Source organism: Zingiber officinale, chromosome 11A (assembly GCF_018446385.1).
Source record: "Zingiber officinale cultivar Zhangliang chromosome 11A, Zo_v1.1, whole genome shotgun sequence".
Taxonomy (NCBI): domain Eukaryota; kingdom Viridiplantae; phylum Streptophyta; class Magnoliopsida; order Zingiberales; family Zingiberaceae; genus Zingiber; species Zingiber officinale.
The window spans coordinates 1,915,862-1,940,664 of NC_056006.1; the positions used below are offsets into that span (position 1 = coordinate 1,915,862).

The 24,803-nt window shown below is 34.1% G+C and overlaps 1 protein-coding gene and 1 pseudogene across 1 annotated transcript; both read right to left on the reverse strand.

Moving 5' to 3' along the window:
- Positions 1 to 299: 299 nt before the first annotated feature.
- LOC122032806 (stromal processing peptidase, chloroplastic-like) lies at positions 300 to 23,766 on the reverse strand. Its single transcript, XM_042592119.1, has 19 exons — positions 23,505 to 23,766; positions 22,212 to 22,425; positions 19,195 to 19,430; positions 18,621 to 18,819; positions 16,800 to 16,847; positions 16,475 to 16,582; positions 16,201 to 16,389; positions 15,814 to 16,113; positions 14,676 to 14,777; positions 8,395 to 8,529; positions 7,634 to 7,858; positions 7,280 to 7,483; positions 5,922 to 6,092; positions 3,616 to 3,765; positions 2,921 to 3,058; positions 2,511 to 2,738; positions 2,194 to 2,343; positions 1,365 to 1,488; positions 300 to 553 (listed from the first exon to the last, which is right to left on the reverse strand). Exons 1-19 carry the CDS (start codon positions 23,714 to 23,716, stop codon positions 315 to 317), a joined length of 3,372 nt encoding a protein of 1,123 aa, XP_042448053.1. The 5' UTR covers positions 23,717 to 23,766; the 3' UTR covers positions 300 to 314.
- Positions 5,317 to 5,495, reverse strand: LOC122033041 (annotated as a pseudogene).
- Positions 23,767 to 24,803: the final 1,037 nt, after the last annotated feature.

Below are 24,803 nucleotides of genomic sequence, written 5' to 3' on the forward strand. Positions count from 1 at the left end.
TCAGTTACGCATTGCAAGAAATGAAGTCAAATCTAAGCCTAGAAGATTATGATCCAAGATTCTAGCACACCATGTATTCGGCAACATTAAGTTGAAGCATCCACCCATCACTTTTTTATTTCTTATTCATCACCAGGGTATTTAGAACATATTGGGAAGCATTTATCTAAATACTTGCAAGAGCATCAATGAAACAACTGAGCAAAATAAATCAATAAAATCAAAGCCAAAAATAAACTAAAGAAATAACTAGAACATGGTTTTTCTTAAAATTTGAAGGTTGAGATGGCTATTCCAGGAGTAAAGAAACATAGTTAAACTGTTAAAAGTGATTTTCCAGAAAGAATGAAACATTGAACAAGAGTGTACCTGGAATTTATAACCTCAGCTAGCAGGCCCAAGGCAATGCTGAAGAATAGGGGATGACTTCGAAGACCTTGTTCAACATTCTTTTCAATGGCTTCCTCTTCCAGGAGAATTGATTCATTTGTCTTGGGCATTTCTCCTGTATTTGAATGGGTCATCAGCTTGTGAGGTAGAAGAAATTCACATGCTATATGATTAGCAAATATCATCACTCGAGAAGCACCTCAATAATTTCTAAGATATCTTTATTTCTCTTTTTCCAAGCATAAGTTCCTTACAGCAACACTGATAAAGAATTATTATTTTTTGAGGAGAAAATGGGAGTTACTAAGTAGTCAATAGTTCAGGCCTCAGGGGAACTAGGAATTATTCAAACTAATTTTGACAAACATGCTTTTTTTAATTCTTTTCTCATTAATTTGTTTTATTAAATAAACATCTATAAACCAAATAAAAAAATTTTGAAACATCTGTCTAACTCTTAATTTATTTTCAATAACCTTTCCCAAAGTTGCATGTTATGGCTCATTGACTAGATCGGATCAATGTGTACTGCCTTCACTCATAAATTTGCAACAATAATTTTCCTCTATTTTTAGGCAACTTAGTTGTTAAAGTTTTATTGAATAACTTAGTTGACCATATCATACCTGATTCCCTATATTCTTCCCAGCTCAAAATGAATCTCACCTAGATCTACAGTTATACCTATTTTCATTTTCTTTAAATATCCTTTAATCTCACTCAATCAAATATTTCAAGTAATAACTTGTTCCTAAATTTGATAATTTTTTAACACAATCAGATTTGTTTATGAGTGCTCATTAAATAATTTGTAAAAAAAAATTCACCTTCGTTACTTGTATTGTCATCAAAGAAACCTTTTGAAAACATTGGTTACTAGATATGAACCATCTCTACATTTAATGGTTCAACACAGCATTGTATGTGGGGGCATAATAATAGATAAACGTATCCAGCAATTTGACATAATTTACCATTCACATTTGATGGATTTATCAATTTGAAAAGGTCTTTTCCTTCAGCATTGAATCCCCAACGGCTTGGGGCTGGGCCTGCAATATATGCACATGCCCTCTCGTCAGTGTCTTTCAAGTGTACCTGTTAATGGGAAAAATACTTTTGAGCAACCATATTATACATCTAAACACTGAGTATTTCTCTATATCAAGAAACAATCAAATGGTTGTTATCCACAAAATTCTTAACATAAGCCAAGCAGTTCATAGGTGAAGCAAGATAGCACTGACATAAGAGAAAACAAAATAAATAGGCGATACCAAGACTCCCTACTACCAAATCCATTTTAGCCTAATCATTTTCTAGTTATTCTATATTTCTCAATCCAAAAGATGTAACCAACAAATCCAAAGTATCCTTATTCACACATAATTTGACACCATTCATGAACACAAGATCAAAATAGCTAACTCAATGACATCTAGGAAAGAGATACAGTGCAAGTAAACCAAATTTTTATTTAAACAAGGAGACCAGTATCTCCAAATCTCAAACTTGATAAATAGTTTTTCCCTATTTACTTTCCAAAATTAAAGGTACTGAATTCTCTTATTTCCAACATAAATAGTTAAGCCCTTGAGGGTTGTCGCCTACTGTAGTTGGATTTGGGTATATAGGTGCCCATTCATTTGGTGGAGATCTCTATGTAATCTCAAACTCCAGAAATTGATTGTCTTCAACTACTCTATTTTCGTTATCAAAATAAAGATGTTTGAGACTTGTCCAGACACCCTTAATATTGTTTGATAGCCAATCTCACTAAAGAGAAGGATTATGATTACATACTTGTTGGAAATGCAGGTCAGATGGGAAAGGACGGAAAGTAATTGGTTCAATATCCTGCTTAGTTTTGGAGCTTGTTGAACTGACTGTACCCAGATAATCAAGAATGCAGACTTCAATGTCTTCCTTGGTGAAATCTCCAACGATACTAACCTACAAGAACAACAGATGGTCAAAGACACTCTAATGAAAGTATCTAACAATATTTATTGGTTTATGCCTTATTAATAACCCAACAAAGATAAGATTAGAAGGATAAAAAGTTCAGTACAAAAAGAAATCAGTTATAAAGAACAAAATGATGAGAAAAAATTGTCCACCTCCATATTATCTGCAACAAACTGATTCATAACAGCATCTTTAACTGATTGAAGTGTCAAATTTTCTAACGACTCTGGACTTGGCTCAACAAATCTCTCATCGGCATTTAGCATTCCAAGCATAAGTTTGCAAGCAGTTGAACGTTCCAAGCTTTTGGGGATTGAACGATAATAGGATAAATACAACTGCTTTGCTCTATCAAATGCATCTTCTAACCAAACACTGTGCTGAAAGACAGTCACAATAAGAAACATATAAGCTTTAACTTGACCTAGTGTAAATTTAAAGTACCCTTGACTAAAATTTTCAGCAAAAATCATTGTACATAAATTTAACTATGAATGTACAGCACAGGAAATTAATCTCTACAGGGATAAACTTGAAAATGGATTTGGAACAAAATACTTACCTCAAGTACCATATGAAGAAGTTGGAAAGCTGCACGCATTCCATCATCTCTCAAAGTAAAACGGAATTCCATTGCAGTGAACTCCTCGGTGGACTCTAGCGAGCAATTGATTAAGTGATTAACACAGAAAAGTTCTACCTGGAGTAGAGAAGAAGAATCAACATGTTGCAAAGCAGCTCAAGAAACAATACATTTCACTCCCGTAATGGGTTGAATACTTAGATATTTACTCTGATATTGCTATGTTAATAAGTGGATCATTTCTTTTTCATAGTATACAGTTCAGTTTGTTGTTTATTACAGTAATAAAACTATCAATCCCCATTAATTTAGCAACTTTCTTTAAGCAACAATTAATTCTATACAAAGCACATAAGCTGTCTTTACCAGCAACCCATCTATTTGTCATCAAAGTATTGCCTGGCTTAAAAGAATATATAAGTAGCAATGAATTTCTAAAAATTTCTCAATCAGAATCATCAAAAAAATGCATCCAAGACAGAGCCACTGCAAATCCACACTAATAAAGATATACAACCAATTAGTTATGATTACATACAAACAATTTGAAGTTGAAACTAGATTTTAAGTCAAATAGAGACTGCAACAAATTCTCAAACCTGAAAATGCCATGTCTATGCACAATAACATTTTAAAGGGGAAAACAATCAATTCCAGTTTTACAAAGAACAAACCTGTTCCCTAGAAAAGTTACCAACACATCCACCTTCACTTAAAGTTCGAACACCTACGACAACAGCTCCTTTTGATTCAGATGTTTCAGCTGCTCTTCCACCACGCACGATGAGGCGCATGACACCACACCTAGCTTCATTTTTTGTAATCTATACAAAAAAAAACACAGAAAAAGAAGAAAAACAAACACTAATTGATCAAAGATGAAGAAATTTCAATCAATCCAACAACCAGAAAAATTGAGCCAAATCACTTTTATCAACATCTTTTCAAAATGAATATTGGTTATGTCGTGGATCAACCATATCATTTGCATAGGATTTTTTAAATCTTGGTATAAACAAGTCAACAAAGTATAACAAGCACCCCAACTTATAACATACCTTACAAGACATTGAAATATTTTTAAATACTTGAATAAGTGTGTTGTATTAAATGAAAACATTGAAATATCCATGGTGAACATCATACTTTTCAATTGGTCAACTGATCGTTATGTGTTAGGTAAAAACCACAGTACCAGGAATCTGAACTTTAATTATGGGTTTCAAATGAGTTATCATGTGTTGATTGATCATTTAATATAATGCTTGTATACAATTACATATGCTATGTTGCTCAAACATGAATACTAGTATGGAGACATGGATGTGACATCTAAAATGACTTTACACATCATGAATAGGACCAAGTGTTAGCTCAGAGTACCAGGTATCCAACATAGGTTATTGGTAGGTAGGCAAAATAAATATCAGAAGTTACACTTTATATTATACATATCTAAACCTTTAATTTGCATAACTTATATGTTCAATTGAGTAATCACTTGGAAATGAATCCAAGTTCATTTGGGTTTAAATGACTTAAACCAGTTTCATAGGGTTTTAATTTTCATTACTTAATCAACAGGTGATACATGGGGGTGGCACAGTCAACGCTGGAACCATGTAAATTTCACTTATGATAGCTAGTTTCGATTTTGGTAAATTGGTGTAATGATATTTATCATCCACGTTGACCAAGACAGAACAAAATTTTAAACTTTACCTCTATTATAGGTCATGGAGGAGCCAAAAATTGAGGAGGGGGGAAGGGGAGGGGGTTAATAATTGAAACATATTTAGGTATTAAAAGTAATAATTATATAGAGAAAATAGTTTTCCTTAAAAATCCATCAATTGTTTTGGTAAACTGGTATTTAATTTTTGTAGTTAAGCGCCACATGGGATATTATCCTAAAAGTTATTATGTTAATATAATACATAAATACGCGTAAATTAGTGCCCAAACTCATAAATTGGACTTGGTAAGGGTGCGCGTAGGGATGGCAATGGGCCAGGTTTAAACCCGGCCCCGTATTAAACCTGGTCAAACGGGTTACAGGGCGGGTCTACACCCCCTGACCAGGTTTAGAAGCGAGTTCGAGGCAGGTTGTAGGTTTCAATGAACCCGCTCCGTGTGTGTGTATATATATATATATATATATATATATAATAATGAGGAAGCCCTAACCGTATCTGTAGCTCATTTTCAATTTCCAATCTCCATTTGTGATTCTGCCCGCCGCCTCCCTTTTAGGAATGGGAATGGGCCGGGTTTAAACTCAGCCCCGTATTAAACCCACCCCGTTCGGATTTAAAACCTGGTCAAACAGATCCTTGGATTGGCCAAATTTAGCTCGAACCTGCCCCGTTGCCATCCCTAGGTGCGTCAGGCCCATGCAATAATGCAACGCAAGGGTGACACTCAAGAACCCCAGCAGCAAGCTACTGTAACAAACTCTCACTCATAAAAAATTAATTTAACTTTTTATATCAGATATTAAACTGATAAGAACCGATACTACACTTGATCTTAGCCAAAAGGCCGAGAAAAGTATGCTTTCTAATGTCGCCGATCCAAGGTATTTATAAAAGATTTTCCACAAGCCTAAGGTAGGACTAAAGAGAACCATGTATTTTTAATATAAAAAAAACAACCCGAGAAAATTACTAATAAGTTTTAACATTATTTTCAGTGTGAAAAAAAAGGACATTAGCGTAACTTCATTTTAGATTTCACCAAAATTAGCTAGTAAAGGGTCCAAATTCTTAATAAAATAATAAGATGAACTTAATTGGTTTCTCTTCAGTCTTCAATTGAATATAATTGCTCAATTGTTCTCAATATTGATGATCATGATATTTTTTTATTCCTAATAGACAATAGGTTCTTGTTGCTTGAAAATGGACTGCATAGTTTATGCACAGACAAGTAGATATAAAATCAAGATCACAATCACAAAACATTTCAATGGAAAAACTACCTTGTAGTTTACAGGAATCCCATTTGAAAGACGGCACTGAGTTATGCCAGTTTCATTGTCAAATATCTTAGTCAAATTCCCATCCTTTAAGATGGGAACAAAAGATGGGCTTTTTTGCACTCTCAACTCCTTCAGCAACGACTCACTTATTAGCTCTTTTGGTACATCAAGCTGCAGAGAGAAATCAACAATTAAGGAACCTATATGATTGCAGAACACATGTCGTGTATTCTGTATAAATTGAAACCATTTTTTCAAGTAGAAACTGATAATTGACCTGGATGAGAAAACCACACGTTTCAAAAAAATATACAAGGTCAACAGAAATAGCAGCTTTGAATCATCACTTCCATTGGGTAAATTTTGCAATTTTATGTGTCATTTTCTTGTGCTGATAATTTTTGAAGGAATTAAGCATATAACCAGATCAGGACTGCTTAAATCCATCTTACATCTAAACATGTAGATGTTAGATTCACATTTACACTTTTAACATTCACACTGCTGGTGCTGCCCTTAATAATAAACACATCATTTTTAATGTTAATATACAAAATTCAAGATGTGAATTATAGTTACAGTAGCCAGAAAAAAAAAATATATATATATATATATATATCATAGTATCAAATAAGATTTGAAGAAATTCAAAGTAAGGCTGTTAAGAATGATATAAATATGTACAAGAGATTAATGAGAAATTAAACAGTGGATATCCATTAGCATTGACCAAGGATCATATTTATCCAAAGATTACTGATCAGTTTGAGCAATTATTCATGTTCTCTTCCTTTTTGGAAGACTGCATGATCCATCATAGTTATCATAGATTCACAAATTTGAACAATGAACATAAAATTGGAAGTTTTAATAAAAAATGCAAGGAAATCGGCAATATATGCCTGGAACAATTTTAGATGCCACTTTACTTTCAAACAAAACAACGCACTATTACCAGTTTTGCGCCATTTCTACACATGCTTCTAAGAAAAGATGTACAATCTAGTCAAGAGGGAAAGACATGAAATCAAGAAATTTAACATGGGATAGTTAGACATATTCAAACATTGTGAAGATATTTCAAAAACTAGAAGTTCCCAATGAGCATAAGAAGCTTGGATTGTTGAAAGCAACATGTAACAAACTGTAATTGCTCTAACTTCAATATAATTATGATGAAAGCAACCTTATTTCAGATCACTTTCTTATAATTATCAATATGAGTTTAAACTTGAGATCCTTTTCGTGGAAATAGAACTTCAAATTAGATTATGATAATAGCATTTATATTACTATGCGGAGTACAAACCATAAAAAAACTGATCAGAAACTAGATTCCATGATAGGAAAAGATATACCTCAGGTTCAGCATGTATGGGTTCCCTCAAACCTGCTATTATAGCATCATTGATTTCATGAGGATGGATTTTAAATTCTGATTCTCCCACCCCATCAATATGTACTTTGGTGGGAACACATGCAACAATAGCTGCAGGAAGTGGTGCAGTAGGTTTACCAAAGTCTGAAATGAACTGCAACACTTCTGCACCTATGGAGTTAACCTAAAAACAGAAGTGGGCTATTAGCATCTACATCAGCAACAACAATAATAACTAAGTCTTATCCCACTGATTGGGGTTGGCTACTGGCATCTAAAAAGATAAAATTTGTTTATAATGAATAACCCTTATTAACATAAACTATAATATTACTTCTTCAAGTGTTACTGTTTCAGCAACCGCAACCAAACTCTCATGTCCCAGTCTCTGGTCCATTATAGTATGACCAAGAGCATCACTCTCCATAATAAATTCCAAGTTGTCAACAGAAGGAACACTGTCAACCATTGCAGCCAATTGCTCACTATCTTTCAGCAATGCATCCATGTAACGAGTTAGTTCTCCTTTCGTGACACCAAACTCCTTCAGTCTTCGAACCTGATGGGAAAGCACAAATCATGGACCTCAATAATATCCAAAAGGTATAACACCAACTCCACTACACTTCACAATTTTTTTAACCTATGCAACCAAATGATAATAAATACTAAAGATGTTTATAACAAAGAAAAGTAAAATATACAATAAGCTCCAAGTGGTTAAGGATTGAATTATTGAGACATTTAAGACATGTCGAATGTGCAATTACAGAAACAAAAAAAGTTCATGCAGTGTTGGTGCAAAAAAGGGGAATTCTGATGTGAGAATAAATTGGGCCTACAAATTTTGCAGGTGGTTGGAGGAAAAGTCAGGCTAAAAGATCTATGATTCAACAGCATATAAAGCTTGAATTGGCATGGAAAAAAACAAAATACAGGATTATGATTCATCAGCTAGAAACAGTTGTCAAAAAGTTATCTCAAGTTATCAAAAAGTAGTCTCAAATCAGTCATAAATTTAGAATTTCAGATACAATATTAAACCAACTAAAACTTTTTTTCAGTAGCTTTAAAAAATACATTATTCATACAAACCTCTTGAACAGCAACTTTTACAGCACTCTGCCAATTTTTAGGTTCTGCTGTCACAGTAAGAGTGGTAACAGTGCATCCCTCCCTTCCTGAATCACTATGATCCAACTCAATTGATGTAAATGGAGGATTTGAGCTCTGCAAATTTCGAGGAGCCATAAAATACTAGAAGCAATTTAAATCAAAAGTACACACAAGTCCATTTTCAAGATTCCTACATAAAAATAACAAATATGAAATTAACATCATTCATGAAGCTCAAGTTACATCAGGGAATATCCATCAAATAGTACCGTATAGGTCAAAGTATTGTAACCCAAGCTACCCAATTGCTGAATATACTGTTAGTATTATTAATATGATATAGTTGGTATGGACACCTGGAGCTCAAGTCAAAGGGTAACTGTTTTTTTAAAGGAAAATAAAAAACTTGACTACAAAATATTTACTCAGGATAAGGAGTTTTACAACATCATGTAGGCATTACAACACTAGGGTCCCTAGATATAATTGAATGAGGTCATATTCCCTCTAACTTAAAGGCACTAGTTTCATCCAATTGCAAAAGAAGGAAGCATGTGCATGCTAAATAGTTAGAGTTCCTCAAAAATATAGTTACCCTGACACATTCCTAGAACTAACTGGAGTTATGATTCCATACCATTTTAGTGATTGTGGTTGGATTTTACCAAATAGCATGTTTAATCCATGTAAAAAACTAGATGATGCATCACATACAACTAAACTTTTCTAGTAAATGTGTGGAGTACCTAGGATTTTGAGCTGAGGGCAAATTAAAATATTTTTCCAAGGGGGCAAATCAAGGTGTGATTAGCAATTTTAGAATGTGTTTTCAAACCGCAAGCAACCTACCTGTGCTGCGTGAGGGCATATAACTAAATATTAAATTTTGATAAAATGACTAGCATATTTTGACTAAAGTACACTAATTAATCCATCCAATTAACAACTCTACCTAGAAGAAGATATATGTCATCCACGCAATGTAAAAAATAATAATTAAACAATGTAGCACAAAAATTATTCAAAACTTATAATTTACGTTATAACAAATTTAATCCACTATTCCACAATCACAAAAATTAGAATTCTTTAGTTGAGTAAATCACTTTTTAGATATTTTTAGCTGAGAAAAATCATCATATAAGTTCTTGAGTAGTAATAAACTAAACTATTTTTCTTTCTAGATGGCTTCAAAGGCACCAACTAACCTACCTAGGAGATTGGACCCCCTAAAAAACCATATATCAAGCCTAGGTCGTTATTTAGAACATTGTGAGTAATTTTGAAAAAAAAAAAATCATCATCAATTTTTAACATTTTGAAAGATAACAAAAATTTAGGAAAGAATAGGACGAATCTACTTATTCGGATGCTCAAACTGAGATTGGAAAATCTAACTTAAACAACCTCATTAAGTGACTAATTATTGAAAAACTTGAGATTTGGAACGAGACTCAATTTTGCTTGTGCCCCAGCAAAGAAATAAAAATATCAAACATTATAATGACCCTAAAAGAAGGGGAGCCTTGGCGCAACGGTAAAGTTGTTGTCATGTGACCAAAAGGTCACGGGTTCGAATCCTGGAAACAACCTCTTGCAAAAAACAGGATAAGGCTGCGTACAATGGATCCTTCCCCGGGACCCCGCATAGCGGGAGCTTCGTGCACCGGGCTGCCCTTTTTTTTATAATGACCCTGAAAGCATTTCCTCTGCCCCAAAGCGTAGGACAGACAGTGGGCGCATGGCATTGCTAGTGTAACAACCAGGGGTCGAATCTCGCAGGAACTCACCTGGAATTCACCCACCATACATCTCCTGCCTCTGTACCTGAATTTACCTCCCTCCATACCCGTGGGGCCGGCTCTAGGGGTCCACTAAGGTGACAAATCTACCCCTAAATGCATTGCCTCTGTAAAAGAGAAAGAGGTAGGATAATTCTATATCCTTTTTTTATTTATGTGTAGATATTTGTATACATAAGACACCCTATAATTATGTCTATCAATTGCTAATTACAATCAATTACAATCCCGACACAATCCCTTCAATTAAGCTAATCAATTACAATCCCTACAATTAAGCTAATTACACGAAAGTCTACGGTCAAAGATGCTAAAGTATTCAACACTCCTCAAGCTGGAGCATATGTCAATTATATTCAGCTTATCACAAAGTTCTGAGAATTGTTTTCCTCCTAACGCTTTAGTGAAGACATCAACAATTTGGTTGGATGATGATGTGAATCGAGTGGCAATTTTCTAACTCATTACGCACTCACGAATAAAATGACAATCAACCTCAATATGCTTAGTCCTCTCATGAAAAACTGAGTTACCTGAATGTGAATAGTCGCTTGGTGATCATAGGTAGTGGTTCATTGTAGGCGAATCCTAATTCTTTAAGAAAATTCTTCAACAATAACCATGGTTTAAAGTGTCGTGCCGAGACGATCGAAACGGGCGAAACATCTCGTTCCGCTCGACGACTGGCACCGGCACGACCACGGCACCAGACCCACGACAGCTGCGACGTGTTGCGCGACCCCATGCCCGACACCAGACCCATGATAGTTGCGACGTGTTGCGCAACCTCGTGGTCGCAGCGAAGGGGACGGTCGACCTCGTAACAGCAGCAGAGAGGTTGCATAAGTCTTTCCCTACCGTCACGGAGACGTTGTGATACCCTGTGACTACTACAAAGGGGTCGCACGACTACCGTGGTCGGCCCAGAGGAGTCACGTGATCCCCGTGGCCATGGCTGAGGGGTCGCGCAACCCTGCAGCACCGCTGAAATAGCACGAGCTTACGAGTGGTGTTGGATTTCGGATTTTTTTAATTAAACTTAGGTTAATTATTTTAATCAACTCCTAGTTATGATGGAGATAATCTAAATAGGCTTTATTAAACCCTCATAAAAATTTTATTTATTTATTATCTATTTTCATATCTTTTCCTTTTTTAAAAGATTTTTTTATATTGTTTATTTTTAAATATTTATGTTAAATATTTTTATTTTTTAATTAATATATTTTATATTTAAAAAATACCGAAACTATATCGGCACGACACGATACGGTACCGAAACTGTATCGTTCCGATCCAAGATCGAAATATCGGCAGGGGTCAAAATTTTAAACCTTGACAATAACATCTTTATAGTGAGTCATGGCTCTGTACTCTATACTCTGCTTTAGCAGTTGACCTAGCAACAATATATTGTTTCTTACTTCGCCATGTTACTAGATTTCCCCCTACATAAGTGCAATATCCAGAAGTAGATCGTCTATCGATCTTTGATCCAGTATAGTCAGCATCATAATAGGCTTCGATGTGTCCATTTCTCTTAAGTGACGACCCTTTTCCTTGAGATTTTTTGATGTACCTAAGAATCTTGATCGCGGCATCCTAGTGAACTTGCTTCGGTTTTTCCATAAAACAATTGGCAATTCCAACTGCAAAGGAGATGTCTGGTCTCATTAATGTTAAGTAGATGAGTTCCCTAACAAGCTGTCTATATTTTACTTTATCCTTAAAGAATTCTCATCATTGCAAAGGAGATGTCTAGTCTCATTAATGTTAAGTAGATGAGTTTCCTAGCAAGCTGTCTATATTTTACTTTATCCTTAAAGAATTCTCATCATCCCAAACACTTGAATTGATATCCATAGGAGCATCAACCAACTTCGTTCCTAGCAATCCAATTTGTTTGCGTAAATTTGTAGCATACTTCCGTTGACATAATGAAACTCCAGATTTATTGTGAGCAATTTCAATTCCCAAGAAAGACTTCAGACGTCCCATTTCCTTAGTAACCAATATGAACAAAACAAACACAACCAAATATGCGAAGATACACAGAGAAAATAGGTTTGTCAAGATGAAGACATGATAATGGGATATCCCCATGTAACACAGTAGACGACATCTTATTTATGAGGAAGCACGTTGTGAGAATAGCATCATCCCATAAATACATAGGGACATGAATATAACAGAGAAGTGTACGAGCTACATCTAAAATATGACAGTGTTTGTGTTCAGCAACCCCATTTTATTGGGAAGTGTATGTACAAGACGTTTGATGAATTATGTCGAGTATCACAAAATGTCGAAATAGTTTTCAAAGTGAACCCAAATGCATTATCAGTATGAAGAGTGTGCAAGTCAACAAAATATTGGATTTTTATTTCATTATAAAATGATTTTAGCATATCAGGAACCTCACTTCTATTTTTGAGTAGATATAACCACATCATATGGGAATAATCATCAACAAAAATTATAAAATACTAAAAGCACCTCTAGACGCAACTCTACAAGGTCCCCAAACATCACAATGAACAAGTTCAAAAGCAAAACATCTACGTTTATCAGTTCCAGAAGGAAAAGAAGTGCGATGGTGTTTGCCGAACTCACAGGACTCTAGAAATCGATGGACTAACCAAGAACTAAACGTTTTAGAGACGAAGGAGATGGGTGACCTAGACGACAATGGCACTAATAAGAAGACACAGTTGTTAAGAGTGCATGGGAACATGCAGGTGTAACAGAATCTAGATAGCATAGGTTATCACGCTCATGTCCTCCACCAATCATCCTCTTCGATTATAGGTCTGAAAAATACAATAGGATGATAAAACGATACACAACAATTGTGAGTTTTTGTGAGGCAGCTTATGGAGAGTAAACTAACAGGAAATTTAGATGTGAAAAGAACATTGTGATATTTGTAGTAGGTCTGACAACACTCGTTCCGTAATTGGAGAATAAGTACCATTGTCTAAACGGACAGGAGGTAAAGTTGAGGAAACAAAAGTGGTAGAGAAAACAGACTTGTAATATGGACACAAGCACTGGAATCTATCATCCAAGACTTATTATGAGATACAGCAAACGCACCTGTAGAGGATGAGGTGCATGCTAGGAGAAGAGCGAAGCAAATTCTCATAATCAGTATGAGAAACATAGGCCATATCATTGTCAAGTGATGGTGTCGACGGTTCGTTAGATGCACTGTTAATCCAATCAAACTTACCAAACTTTGCCCAACACTTCGCTAAGACATGGTTGGAACGACCACGGTGAACACATGAATGACCACCCCTAGTGGCATCAATTCCACGACCACGACCGTGACCACCATTACGACCCTGTGAGGACCCAACCACGAGCAGTCATAGCTGAAGTGTCGGAAGATGGGGAAGAACGGGTGTCCGGACCGCCCATGGTCACACGAAGAACCCGAGACAAAGCATTCAATAACGTGGGAATGTTATCACTTGCTAGCTAATTATCCCAAACCAGACATCGAGTGGAATCTAAACTGGATAGGAACTTTACGACCAAGAATTCTTTCCACTGATTCTTTCGAGTCTGAGTGTTACAAGAGAGAGTGCTATAGCAGAATTTCATCAACAACACCCTTAAGAGTAGCAAAGTAGTTAATAACAGACTGATCGTTTTGGCGAAGAGCGAAGAGTTTTTCATATAATTTGAAAACATGAGAAACATTCTTATTATTCGAATACATGCCTCATAAGGCATCCCACATCTCTTTGGCAATTTTCCACGAGCATAACATTAGTGCTCATAAATTCCTCCATACTATTAAGGAGTCAAGCCATAATAGTCATTTGAAACTCAATTTGAATATTTCAAATCTTTAGGGTCGAGAGGGTCACAAGAATATATTCCTTCTTCTTATAGGACCCGAGAATAGTTTAAACAAACGTGACCATAAGAGATAGTTGGTCCTATTCAATTTAATAATAGTAGTCAAATTAGGTTTAACATCTGAAGACGTCATTATAAGAGAGTCAGAGGCAGAAACCTGCGTAGTAGTAGATTAGAGCAGTGGCAACAGTAGAGTTTCGGGTAGTGGCGGCACGAGGACCGTCAGTAGCAGAAGCAGAAAAAAAAAATGAGCAGATCAAAGAAGGATCAACTTGCTCTGATACCATGTAAATGAGAAACAACAACAACAACAACCAAGCCTTATCCCACTAGGTGGGGTCGACTATATGTAAATGAGAAAGAGGTAGGAAAATTCTATCTTTTTTTATCTATGCATATATATTTATATACACACCTTATAATTATGCCTATCTATTGCTAATTACAATCAATTACAATCTCAAAACAATCCCTTCAATTAAGCTAATCAATTACAATCCCTACAATTAAGCTAATTATACTAACATCTACGGTCAAAGGTGCCAAAATATTCAACAGCCTCAAGATAATATCCTTGGAAATAATTACCTTATATCGAGTGTTGACACGGAAGTGCAAAGCTGTCAAAAATATTCTTTTCATCAAGACAATTCGCAGGTCTCCATATTTGCAGACTTGGTTCACAGGAATCTAAAAGAAAAAATATATATGAGGCATTAGTCAATTCTGTGAGACATACCCTATTGAAATAGAACAGGTTTTCAGAAAGCTAACAAGTTAAGATGCGTATCTGAATGAAATATCATAGCATAATACACCACAACGTAACAAAACATGCTTTCGATGTGGTTAAGTATAGGGATTTTATCCCATTCATGTTTGAGGTTGTTGACGTAGTTTTATACTAATTGGTGAGTCCAATGTAACCCTCCCTGAGAATGATCTGATTATCCAGTCACATCTTTTATCAGTAGTGAAAGAAGCTTTCAGCTTCATTACCTTTCGCCACACACTCACAATGCATGTCCGGGAAACGGCCACATTGAAATTTCACTAATAAAAACACACACATAGTACATAAAATGTTTAAAATTCAAAGGTTCCATCCAACAGAACATACCAAGATCAGCAAACATGAACAAGACAGCAACTGAAAAAGCCATATGTAAATCATGTCGATGAAATTATATGTTGGATAGCTTTCTAAGATGATTATTTTGTTGCCTCAATTAGCTTTGCTTCAAACATTGCAAAAAAAATTTACAGCCAACATAATCTGCTCAAGACATCGTATTGAATAGTAAAACATTCCCATAAGTCCATAGAATGCAATCAAAATTGGCCAACATTCATATAAAAAAACAGCAAATAAGTTAACTGAAGATGGGTTAAAGCCAACAGCATTCTAGTTCACTATGGATGTTGTTAGATGTGGTTTTTAGAAGTTATCATACTAGAAAATGCAAAATACGCAAGAGAATGATCTACAACAAAATAGAAGATAATAATCAACAGAACCAAGTAATGTGAACTATAGAAAGAAGTCAGACGACAGGCCTAACCTGATTTCTGATTTCCATCAAAATAACTAATTCACAGATGATCTAACTTTGAACAAGGTTTTACTCTCAAAATATTCTATAAGTTAAATAGAGAATGCATTCATGAAGCTGTTATTACATACAGAGTAACCTCATAGATCTTTTATCTAGCGGTAAGGTGATACCTTGCAAAACATGTTTAATGAGAAATTCTGAACCAACTCATGCTGGAATATTTCTGGAGGCTTAGCATTGTGACCTAGTCCTGGAAGTGACCACTGATGTTCCACAGGAGGCCTGACGGACTGCTTCTCTCTTTTTGTCAACATTGGTTGATCAAACGAAATGGAAGATCTTTCATTAGAAAGACCTCCACCAAGGCCACCAGGCAGCTTCGGAACAAGAAAACTAGCCATGGCACCAAACTTACTGGGAGTATTAACATTTTCTGTTTCATTCTTTGCAAGAGTTCCTTCAAAGACAAACTATGTTACAATTCAATAGTTAGTACCAAATATATGAAGTTATAGCACATATACAACTAGGAAAGGAACTGTTTCAATTAAGCTCACCTCAATTTGAGTGACTATCTTCTGGATGTCATCAATATCACCTACTAAGTACAATGTAGAATTTGCAGGAAAATACCATCGCTCATGAAACTTTTGGATTTTCTCTGGGTCCCATTTCTTGATTTGCTCTTCCAAACCAATTGGGAATCTTTTGCTTAGTTTGTTTTCTGAATGCAAATGTTGAAGCAACTGCTAGGAGAACCCCATAGATATTAATAATTGTTGATTGTCAAACATGGAGCACATGAATGCCTACATATTGAATCCTACTCACCTGGCAATCAATACGATACTCTATTGTGTTCATCATTTGCAATTCTGAAAGAATAGCTCGCCTCTCCTTCTCAACACGGGATGGAAGAAACTTAGGGTGAAAAGCAATCTGAAGATCAAGATAAATTTGAAAATGTAATTCTTAACAGTAAGCTGTTTTCATGTAACTGACATGCCCAACATAGTGATATTATCAAAAGCACAAACATATCACAAATAATGAACAATCATCCATAATAAAGACAGATTCAAAATGATACCTTGAGTAAATACTGGTTTAAAAAAAAAGTTATTTGCTTAGGGAAAGACAACAGTTAAATTTTTACCTCATTAAGAGCATCGAGCACACTTGGAACTAAATCTGCATGAGAGTCCTGAGAGAACCAATTTATCAATTAGTAATCTCAACATCATGAAGAAAAGTGCCCACAATATTTATATTGATATATATAAGAACAAAATTAAATTTGATTTCATACTAAAGAAATATATTAATTTAAAACAATAACTATATTCTAAAATATTATATATTTGGATGTGAATAGAAAAATATGTGAAAATTTGTTAGATAACACAGCATATGAAAATATGATCATTGACAAAGAAATCATTAGGTAACAGCGTCAGAGTTCTACTTCTAGATTTAGGTTTTATATCATAACCAAAATAAAATCAATGTAATTCTTGTACATCTTCGTACCACATAAGTTCCATTTAAAATTTTTCTTGCATTAGATGATATCTAAAAAAATAATATCAATTAATATGAACAGCAATTTGACACCTAAAGGCTAGAATAGAAAAAAAATGGGAGTACACTAGGAGAGATGAAGTAAGAAAGCAAGAGTAAAGAGGAGGGGAATAGAACGGGATGAATGGATATATAATAGTCATACCGCATTGTCTTATACCAAACAAGCATGGTTTCTCATATTTGACAATACTGATAAAAAATCCTGAGTGGCATCAGTATCACAAAGGTCAATCCAATCTTCCCTCAAAATTGGCTCTCCTCAAAGATCAATAAAGAAGTTTAAAAAAAAATTTTAAAAAAAAACAGTAGAAATGAGTTAGAATCCACTAAAATAGATGAAAAAGGTTGCAATTAGTTGATTCTAGAGTGAAAGAAAAGAATCAATTGAATTTGGCCAAATTAGGTTGATTTCAGAAAATAAAAAATAAAAAATAAAAAAATCTGGCATTCTAAGCTACAAGTATGAAAGAGGAAAATATTTGCCACATTCGAACTACAACTTGAATCACCTTCCCGCCAATGGAGATATGTTGAGAGCATAATGAATGATCATTCATCCTTGCTCAGTATCTCATTCATCCTTGTTGTACAATGTCAACTTAGAAAAGTTATCACTGATAAGTTTCTTTTTTGCAGAAACTCAGAAAAATTATCACTGATAAGAAAATACATGCCTCTCAAGTCTCAATCAACATTGACATCAAAGTTCTCTTCTACAAACTCAATTGAATTAAAATTTGATTGATATCCTAAATAAATCCCATATAATTTTGGAAAACAAAATAAATTGTATCAGATAAAATAATCTACAATAATTTTAAAAGTGAATTTATTATTTATTATGATGATATTATTAACCTAAGAATACTAATAATCTGATATTGCTGATCTTAAGATAATGTATAAAATGTGTTGCTAATCCAATTCATTAATTCTAAATACAATGCTATTAATAATCTAATATTTAGACATTATTTGTTATCTCCTATGAAATTATTATATTTTTATTTTTAAAAAATATTTTCTTAGCAAATTCTGATTTCACTGATCAACAATTAAATACAATCAATACTTAGATTATTTAAGAATCTTATCCAATACCAATATTGATTTCCAATGTTTCACGGCTGTGCAAAGAAAGTGTCCTCTAGATGGTTTGCATATAGATATATTTAGTGAAACCAAAGTCTAAAAATTTGAACACTTAATATTGAATTCAATTTCCCCTTGAACTATCATGTTCACCTAGTTTTAGTAACAATATAGTAAGACAGAACAGACATATTAACAATTCCAGACACACAGTAAAGTTAAGCACCATGTCTGAAGGAAATGATCAAGTGAAAATCTCAGCCTTAAAATGAAATGTTAAAAATATGAACAAAAGAACTACCTTTGTAGTAGTCGGTGAATGAATGTGAAACACCGTGTGGTGGAAATCCGTATATGCATTAGATCTGGCTCCAGTTCCAAGAAGTTTTTCACGCTTTTTACTACCAAGAAATGCCACATGCTCAATCATATGTGCAATGCCTTGCTCGTCCTCTTCCTCGTCAATAGATCCAACATGAACTTCCATATGTGCCTCAAACCTGTAATATCAACATATTAGTAAGAAAAATGAACCTTAAGCCAAGTAAGTCTCAATTATTTGCTACATGGATATTGCCCTTTATTAAATTTAATATTGGAGCATATATTTGGTGGACGTTGATGAATCACAAAGAAGGCAATGAACTAATTGTGTGTCCACTATCACATGATGTACTTAAGTAAATTCAATTGAAAACTTAGATCTACTTTTTCTTTTTTTTAATAAGATCCTCATTCAAATAATCAAGAGTACATGATGACTCAGACAAGTCGCATATACAACAACAACAACAACAACAACCAAGTCTTTTCCCACTAGGTGGGGACAAGTCGCATATACTACTCGAAATTAATTGAATTGGCTTAATAAGCACCTGTTTGCTGGAACTTTATTTGGAAGAATAATATATCGAAGACCATTTTTGAGTTGTCCTCGGTGAAGTCTTGGATGAGAAGGAAGTGGAGAATTTAGAAATCCTTCAAGTTCTGCTTTTTCAGATTCCAGATCCAAGAAACTTAAACCTGGCTTCTCAAGCACAGTATCTGACCATGTACTTGCAACATGTGGTTCCTCGGGGCCTAAAGCATGTGAAACATGTGCCAATTTCACCTGACAAGCACCAGGAAAAATAATCCACAATGTCAAACAAGTGCCAGTTCATGAAAAATTAAATAACTATATAAAAAAATGAAACTTGAAGATACTATGACATTTGCTTTCTATAAAACATAGCATACGACCATTGAAAATACAGATATAATAAGTTTCTTTAAAATTAATTTATCTAATTAAAACAAATTGGATTACAATTTTATTTTATTATTCTATTTCAACTTGACTTTAGACAGAATTTTATTTTATTTCTAAAAAATCCTTTAAGGTACACCTAGTCTATATAATCTATGTTATACTGAAGAACCATGGTATTGTAAAGCCCATTAATGTCCTATTGTTCTAATCATCAGCAAAAGTACAAAATTTCCTACTTCCAGATGTTTTCTTCTCCAACAAGACTTCCAACAAGCCAGCAAACAATAAGATAAAAGTAAAAATGGACCTATCTGGAGCTTCCACAAGTTATATTGGAGACAATTTTATTTTAAGGAATTATTAGGTTGCATGTTACCTTCATTTATTATATCAGATAAAGATGTCAAATTTATTATTTATTCTAGGAAGTCCCTAAGGACAGTTCTCAATATAAATTCTTGCCCATTCAGCCACAACTCGATGGTTGAAGGTTGTCAATTATACCTTAAGAAGCTTGCTTAGTGTTCTAATTGATGAACAACTTGGCATACAAAGCACTATTTTGCTAACTATCAAATTTGATTACACCAATTTCATTAACTGATATATGTATAAATGATCCTCTGAATTTGTTTATGGATATCTATCTCATCAACCTACTGATTTAATTTCTGTCACTCTTCTCAAGTATTTGACTTTCTTACAATTTTCCCTAAGCATTAGCGAGAGATAAATATTAATATCAAAATAAAAAACATTAACATGTTGATGCACACCATGGGATGGAGCATAACTTGGACTATTTGTAATACCTCAAGCAATATAAAGGAGTCTCCTTCGATGAATTTCGTGTAGCTCAACTTTATTTCATGTTATGAGAAAATGAAGTTCCAATACTTTTTTTTTAACTTATTGATCATGTTTGATTTTTAATATTCAGGATCTGCTACCTAACTAACAAAAACTTGAGTCTGTCTTTGTTTGTTGATTTCCTAGGGAGCACATTCCTTCAACCTTGAAACTGGTACTCCCTTCTATGGCCCAATTAATCTCACAAATGAGGACATAATCAACATGCAAACAGTGCTATCTCCGCATGAAAGCTAATAGTAGTAACCAATCCATGTTAATAATTTCCTAGATATATGTGATATTTATTATTTAGACTTCATAAGATAAGATTTGCGTAATCAGCACATCATTTATCTAAAGTCCAACAACAAATGTGAAAATTAACATCGCAAAGGACTTTCCTCAATTTATTACTTCATACTTGTGTTTGTTGGTGGAAGACCTGATCGTGATTTCTAATTTATTCACTCATTGTGATCAAGTTCTCGTTTATGGAGAAAGATGCACAAAAAATAGACAACTTTAAACTAAACTGGTTAATGATTATATATGCATTTTTATTCTTTTCTACATGTTCAAACATAAAATATCTTTTTTTTATATACTTTTATTATTTTAATTACACCTAGACTAAGACAATGAGATAAGATTATTGTAAATCACTCAGCAATAACAAATTATATATTTCATATTTTTCCTTCTCTCTCACAATATAACGCCAAGATATGAAATTTGATGATAAAATTAATTGTAACACAGTTATAACTGGTGTTGCATAATACAGCATAAGAACGAATTGTAATATATACCAATTCTATGTTGATGACTTAAAATAATGAACGTCATATCATGCACAACGTTGTAGAGTATTTTCTTTTACTATAATACACAATGATTTAGAAGCCAATTAAAGTTGAATTTAATAATGATTCTATATGTGTTCTGTTTTATATATAGGGTGTATCATATGTCTTTCAGCTAGTAATTTCCCCAATTACTGATTGGAAGCAACAAAATAATTAAGTAGTGAAAGCTTAATCTCTCCATGAACAAGAGTTATTTATCAACTTATTATTTTGATGAAGAAACATTGTGCCAACTTCCCTTAAGCCATTTACTTAATCCTCTTGAGTTATTGCCATCTTTTTTTTTTTCTTCTTGTAAATCCCTGCACATTGTCTTCTTGATCTTAACTTAAAGAAAAAACACTGTTGTCTATTTTACCTGAATAAAATGATTATTAGGTCATTGCAACACCAATAGCAAAGAGATTTGCAAGTACAACAAGGATACACATGAAAAACATCCCAACTTGTTAATGGCATGGTCATCTTTGTTTCTTTGAATAATTTTTTTTTTTTACTGTGAGTCATCCAACAATGGCTGATTTGAGATATTGTTCAATTTTCTCCAACATACCTGCTTCTCCTAAACATCTAATATAAATCCTTTTGGATACTTTACAAGGTGTAACTTAATCTGGCAATGCACCCTTAACGTAGTTTAAGATGAACTAGCAAACAAATGAGAAATTGACATGTAACATGTCCTTATACGTACGATACTACAATGTTAATGAAGAACATCCCAAAGCTCAACCTATGCAGTAAAGCAAAGGGAAATGTTGATAGGAACCAGATGCCTATAGACACTCATCGAGTAAAATAAATAATCTTCTTCCAGCAGAAAGAATAAGCAATTTGTCTGATGAAAACATAATTCTAAAAACTATCTCACAATGCACCAAGGGAAAATATTAAAACAAATTATCATTAAAAACTAACTTACTGATCTACTCCCAAATAAATGTCTCTGAAACTGACAGGATGATGTGTCCACAAAGAAGCCTGGTGTGTATCTCTTCCAGAAATTCCCACATCTATTGTGTGCTCGGAAGCAAGATATAGGATACATGTGTCTAGGAGAAAGCTTTGTAACAGCTACTCCATGACTGCATTTTGTGGCAGTAAGTGACTTCTTCTTTTCACTAAAAAGTGAGCATCTGCATTCAAGAAACCAAATGAGTGGAAACAACCAAGCATAACCTACAGAGTTAAAGACTTGTAGGAGAATCTCAAAGTATAGAGTTAGAGACTAGGAAAGAAAGTTAAGACACAAACATGCAAGTCCACATTTAAGATATCCTACATAACAGGAAACCTATGGATTTTGCCATAGTTTTAAATTTAGCCATTGTATCTAAATGGTCAGAATTTCTGCTTGAATTGTAGCTTGGTTTGAACAAATATAGAATTTTATAATCAAGCAAACACATAAAAGCAAAAAATCACAGAATTCAAAAGGAAAGAAAACAATAAATCCTTTCAACTGAAGACTAGTCTATGAACATATACACCGTAGAAGGCAACATTTTATAAGAATACCAATAAACTATCCTTCATGTCGTTTATGAAGAAACATGTCACTGCCAAATAAGTATCTTTCAAGTGAAGCTTATTCTGCTGCAAACAAGCATGCCAACAAACATGAACACAAAGATGAAAAGGATGCTGACAAAAAAGAGGCAATCCTCCAAGTATTTCAGCTTAAAGGCATAAGAAGGTAAATTGACACAAAAATTTTCACATAGGCATGTCTAAACTAATTCAGATCCTTCACATGTCTTACTCCAAAATTCTGAGCAAGAAGCGTGAAGCAATATTATTCTTTCAAACACAATGACGACATGATAAGATGGGGAAATGGGCGTAAAAGGAAAATGAACTCCTCCAAATATTTATTTTTAAGAATACAGGAGGCTAAAGAACCCTAAATATTCACTCTCCTTGGCGTTTCTTATCCACTGTCCCACAGCTAGAATTGGAGACCAAAAATGGAACGCGAAACACAGAATCAAAAAAGGAAACCCCTCATAATTGTTCAAGCAACCGTTTTAAATATATAGGAGACCAAAAATCCCTAGTTTATTCACACAACCGTTTTAAATAGGCGTCTCCATAATCGTTCCTACTTCGGAATTTTAATCCCCCAATCCCACAGCTCCAATTGTCAATCGAGCTACGCAATAAAACAAAGAAGAAGCGGCCGTTGACGCATGAGCTAAGCAAGGGAGGAAATTACGTCCGCTGGAGAGGAGAGGGGGGGAGGCGGCAAGAAGCGCGGAGACCGGATGACGAGCGTCGTCCCGAGATGGGGCGGGTTCGCAGGGTGGCCCTCGGGCAGCCACCGGAAGAGCCGGCGCGGAGGCGGAGGTGCGGAGCGGGGGAGAGATAAGGAGACGTCGTCGTCGTCGCCGTGGTCGCCGCAGCGGATATGGGAGAGGAGGAAGCCATGGCTCTCGCTCGTGTGCCCTCCGGCCCCCGAGCGAAGGGGCGGGTCGACTTTATATCTCGCGGTCTGCCGATGGGGAAAAAATCGTGGGCCGAGTTGTGGAGTAGAATTCAAGTGGAAGAGGGCCGACGGTGTTGTGCATTCAACTAAAATAAACATTAAAAAAAAAACAAAGGGAAATAACACTTTGCCCCTCAAAATATTTAATTTTTCAAAATAACCCAACTTTTTCTTTTGTCGTGCGTGTGAGGTTCACCTTTTTTTTATTTATAGTATCTCACAACCTAACTAATTTAGAAAATTTCAAGAAGGCTCAACTTTTTTTTTAAGGTTTTAATATTTTTTAAAAAATAAATAATTTTAAGAAAATATATTTTTTTAATAAAATATTATTAGAGATATTTAATCTTATTAGTAAAATTTAAAAAGATAATTTATATATTATAAAAAATTATTTTCACAATCTAAAATAGTGACCAACTAGGTCACATATCAATAATAAAGGTCCTACACATAGATCTTAGTGATCTATGCCAGCTCAACTGTAATTTAATCATTGTGGGTATAACTTATATAAAAATTGAATCCTGATTATTTGAGAATATATTCTACCTTTTATTATCATATCAAGCCGGAGTATGATATTATTATAGTCATCAAAAATGATTCTATAGTTCTAATGTTCCTAGGTATGCTCATTTAAGTGATATAGTGAATTGTTAAATTTTCTCTATAAATTAAACATATGTTAATAGTGACTGCTTGTCTAATTTTATAATATTTTTTATTAATTCACCAGTCTAAATACATAATTAAATTCATAATATTCATTTTATTAACTATAATTCACATGTGAAATTAAATTGAGTGGCAAAAATTTTATTTATTGCATATTTAACTTAATTTAGAGTTATATTATAATTAGTAGTGTTTAATATTCTAATACAATGTCAGTAGCTTATTTCAAATAGGAGTTCAAAAGAATGTAATCTGCTCATGTGTTTTTTAGCAGACTAAAAAAAATTAATTTACATTTAAAATTATCAAATAGGAATTAAATTTGAATATGTTCAATATTTTAAGTCAAAT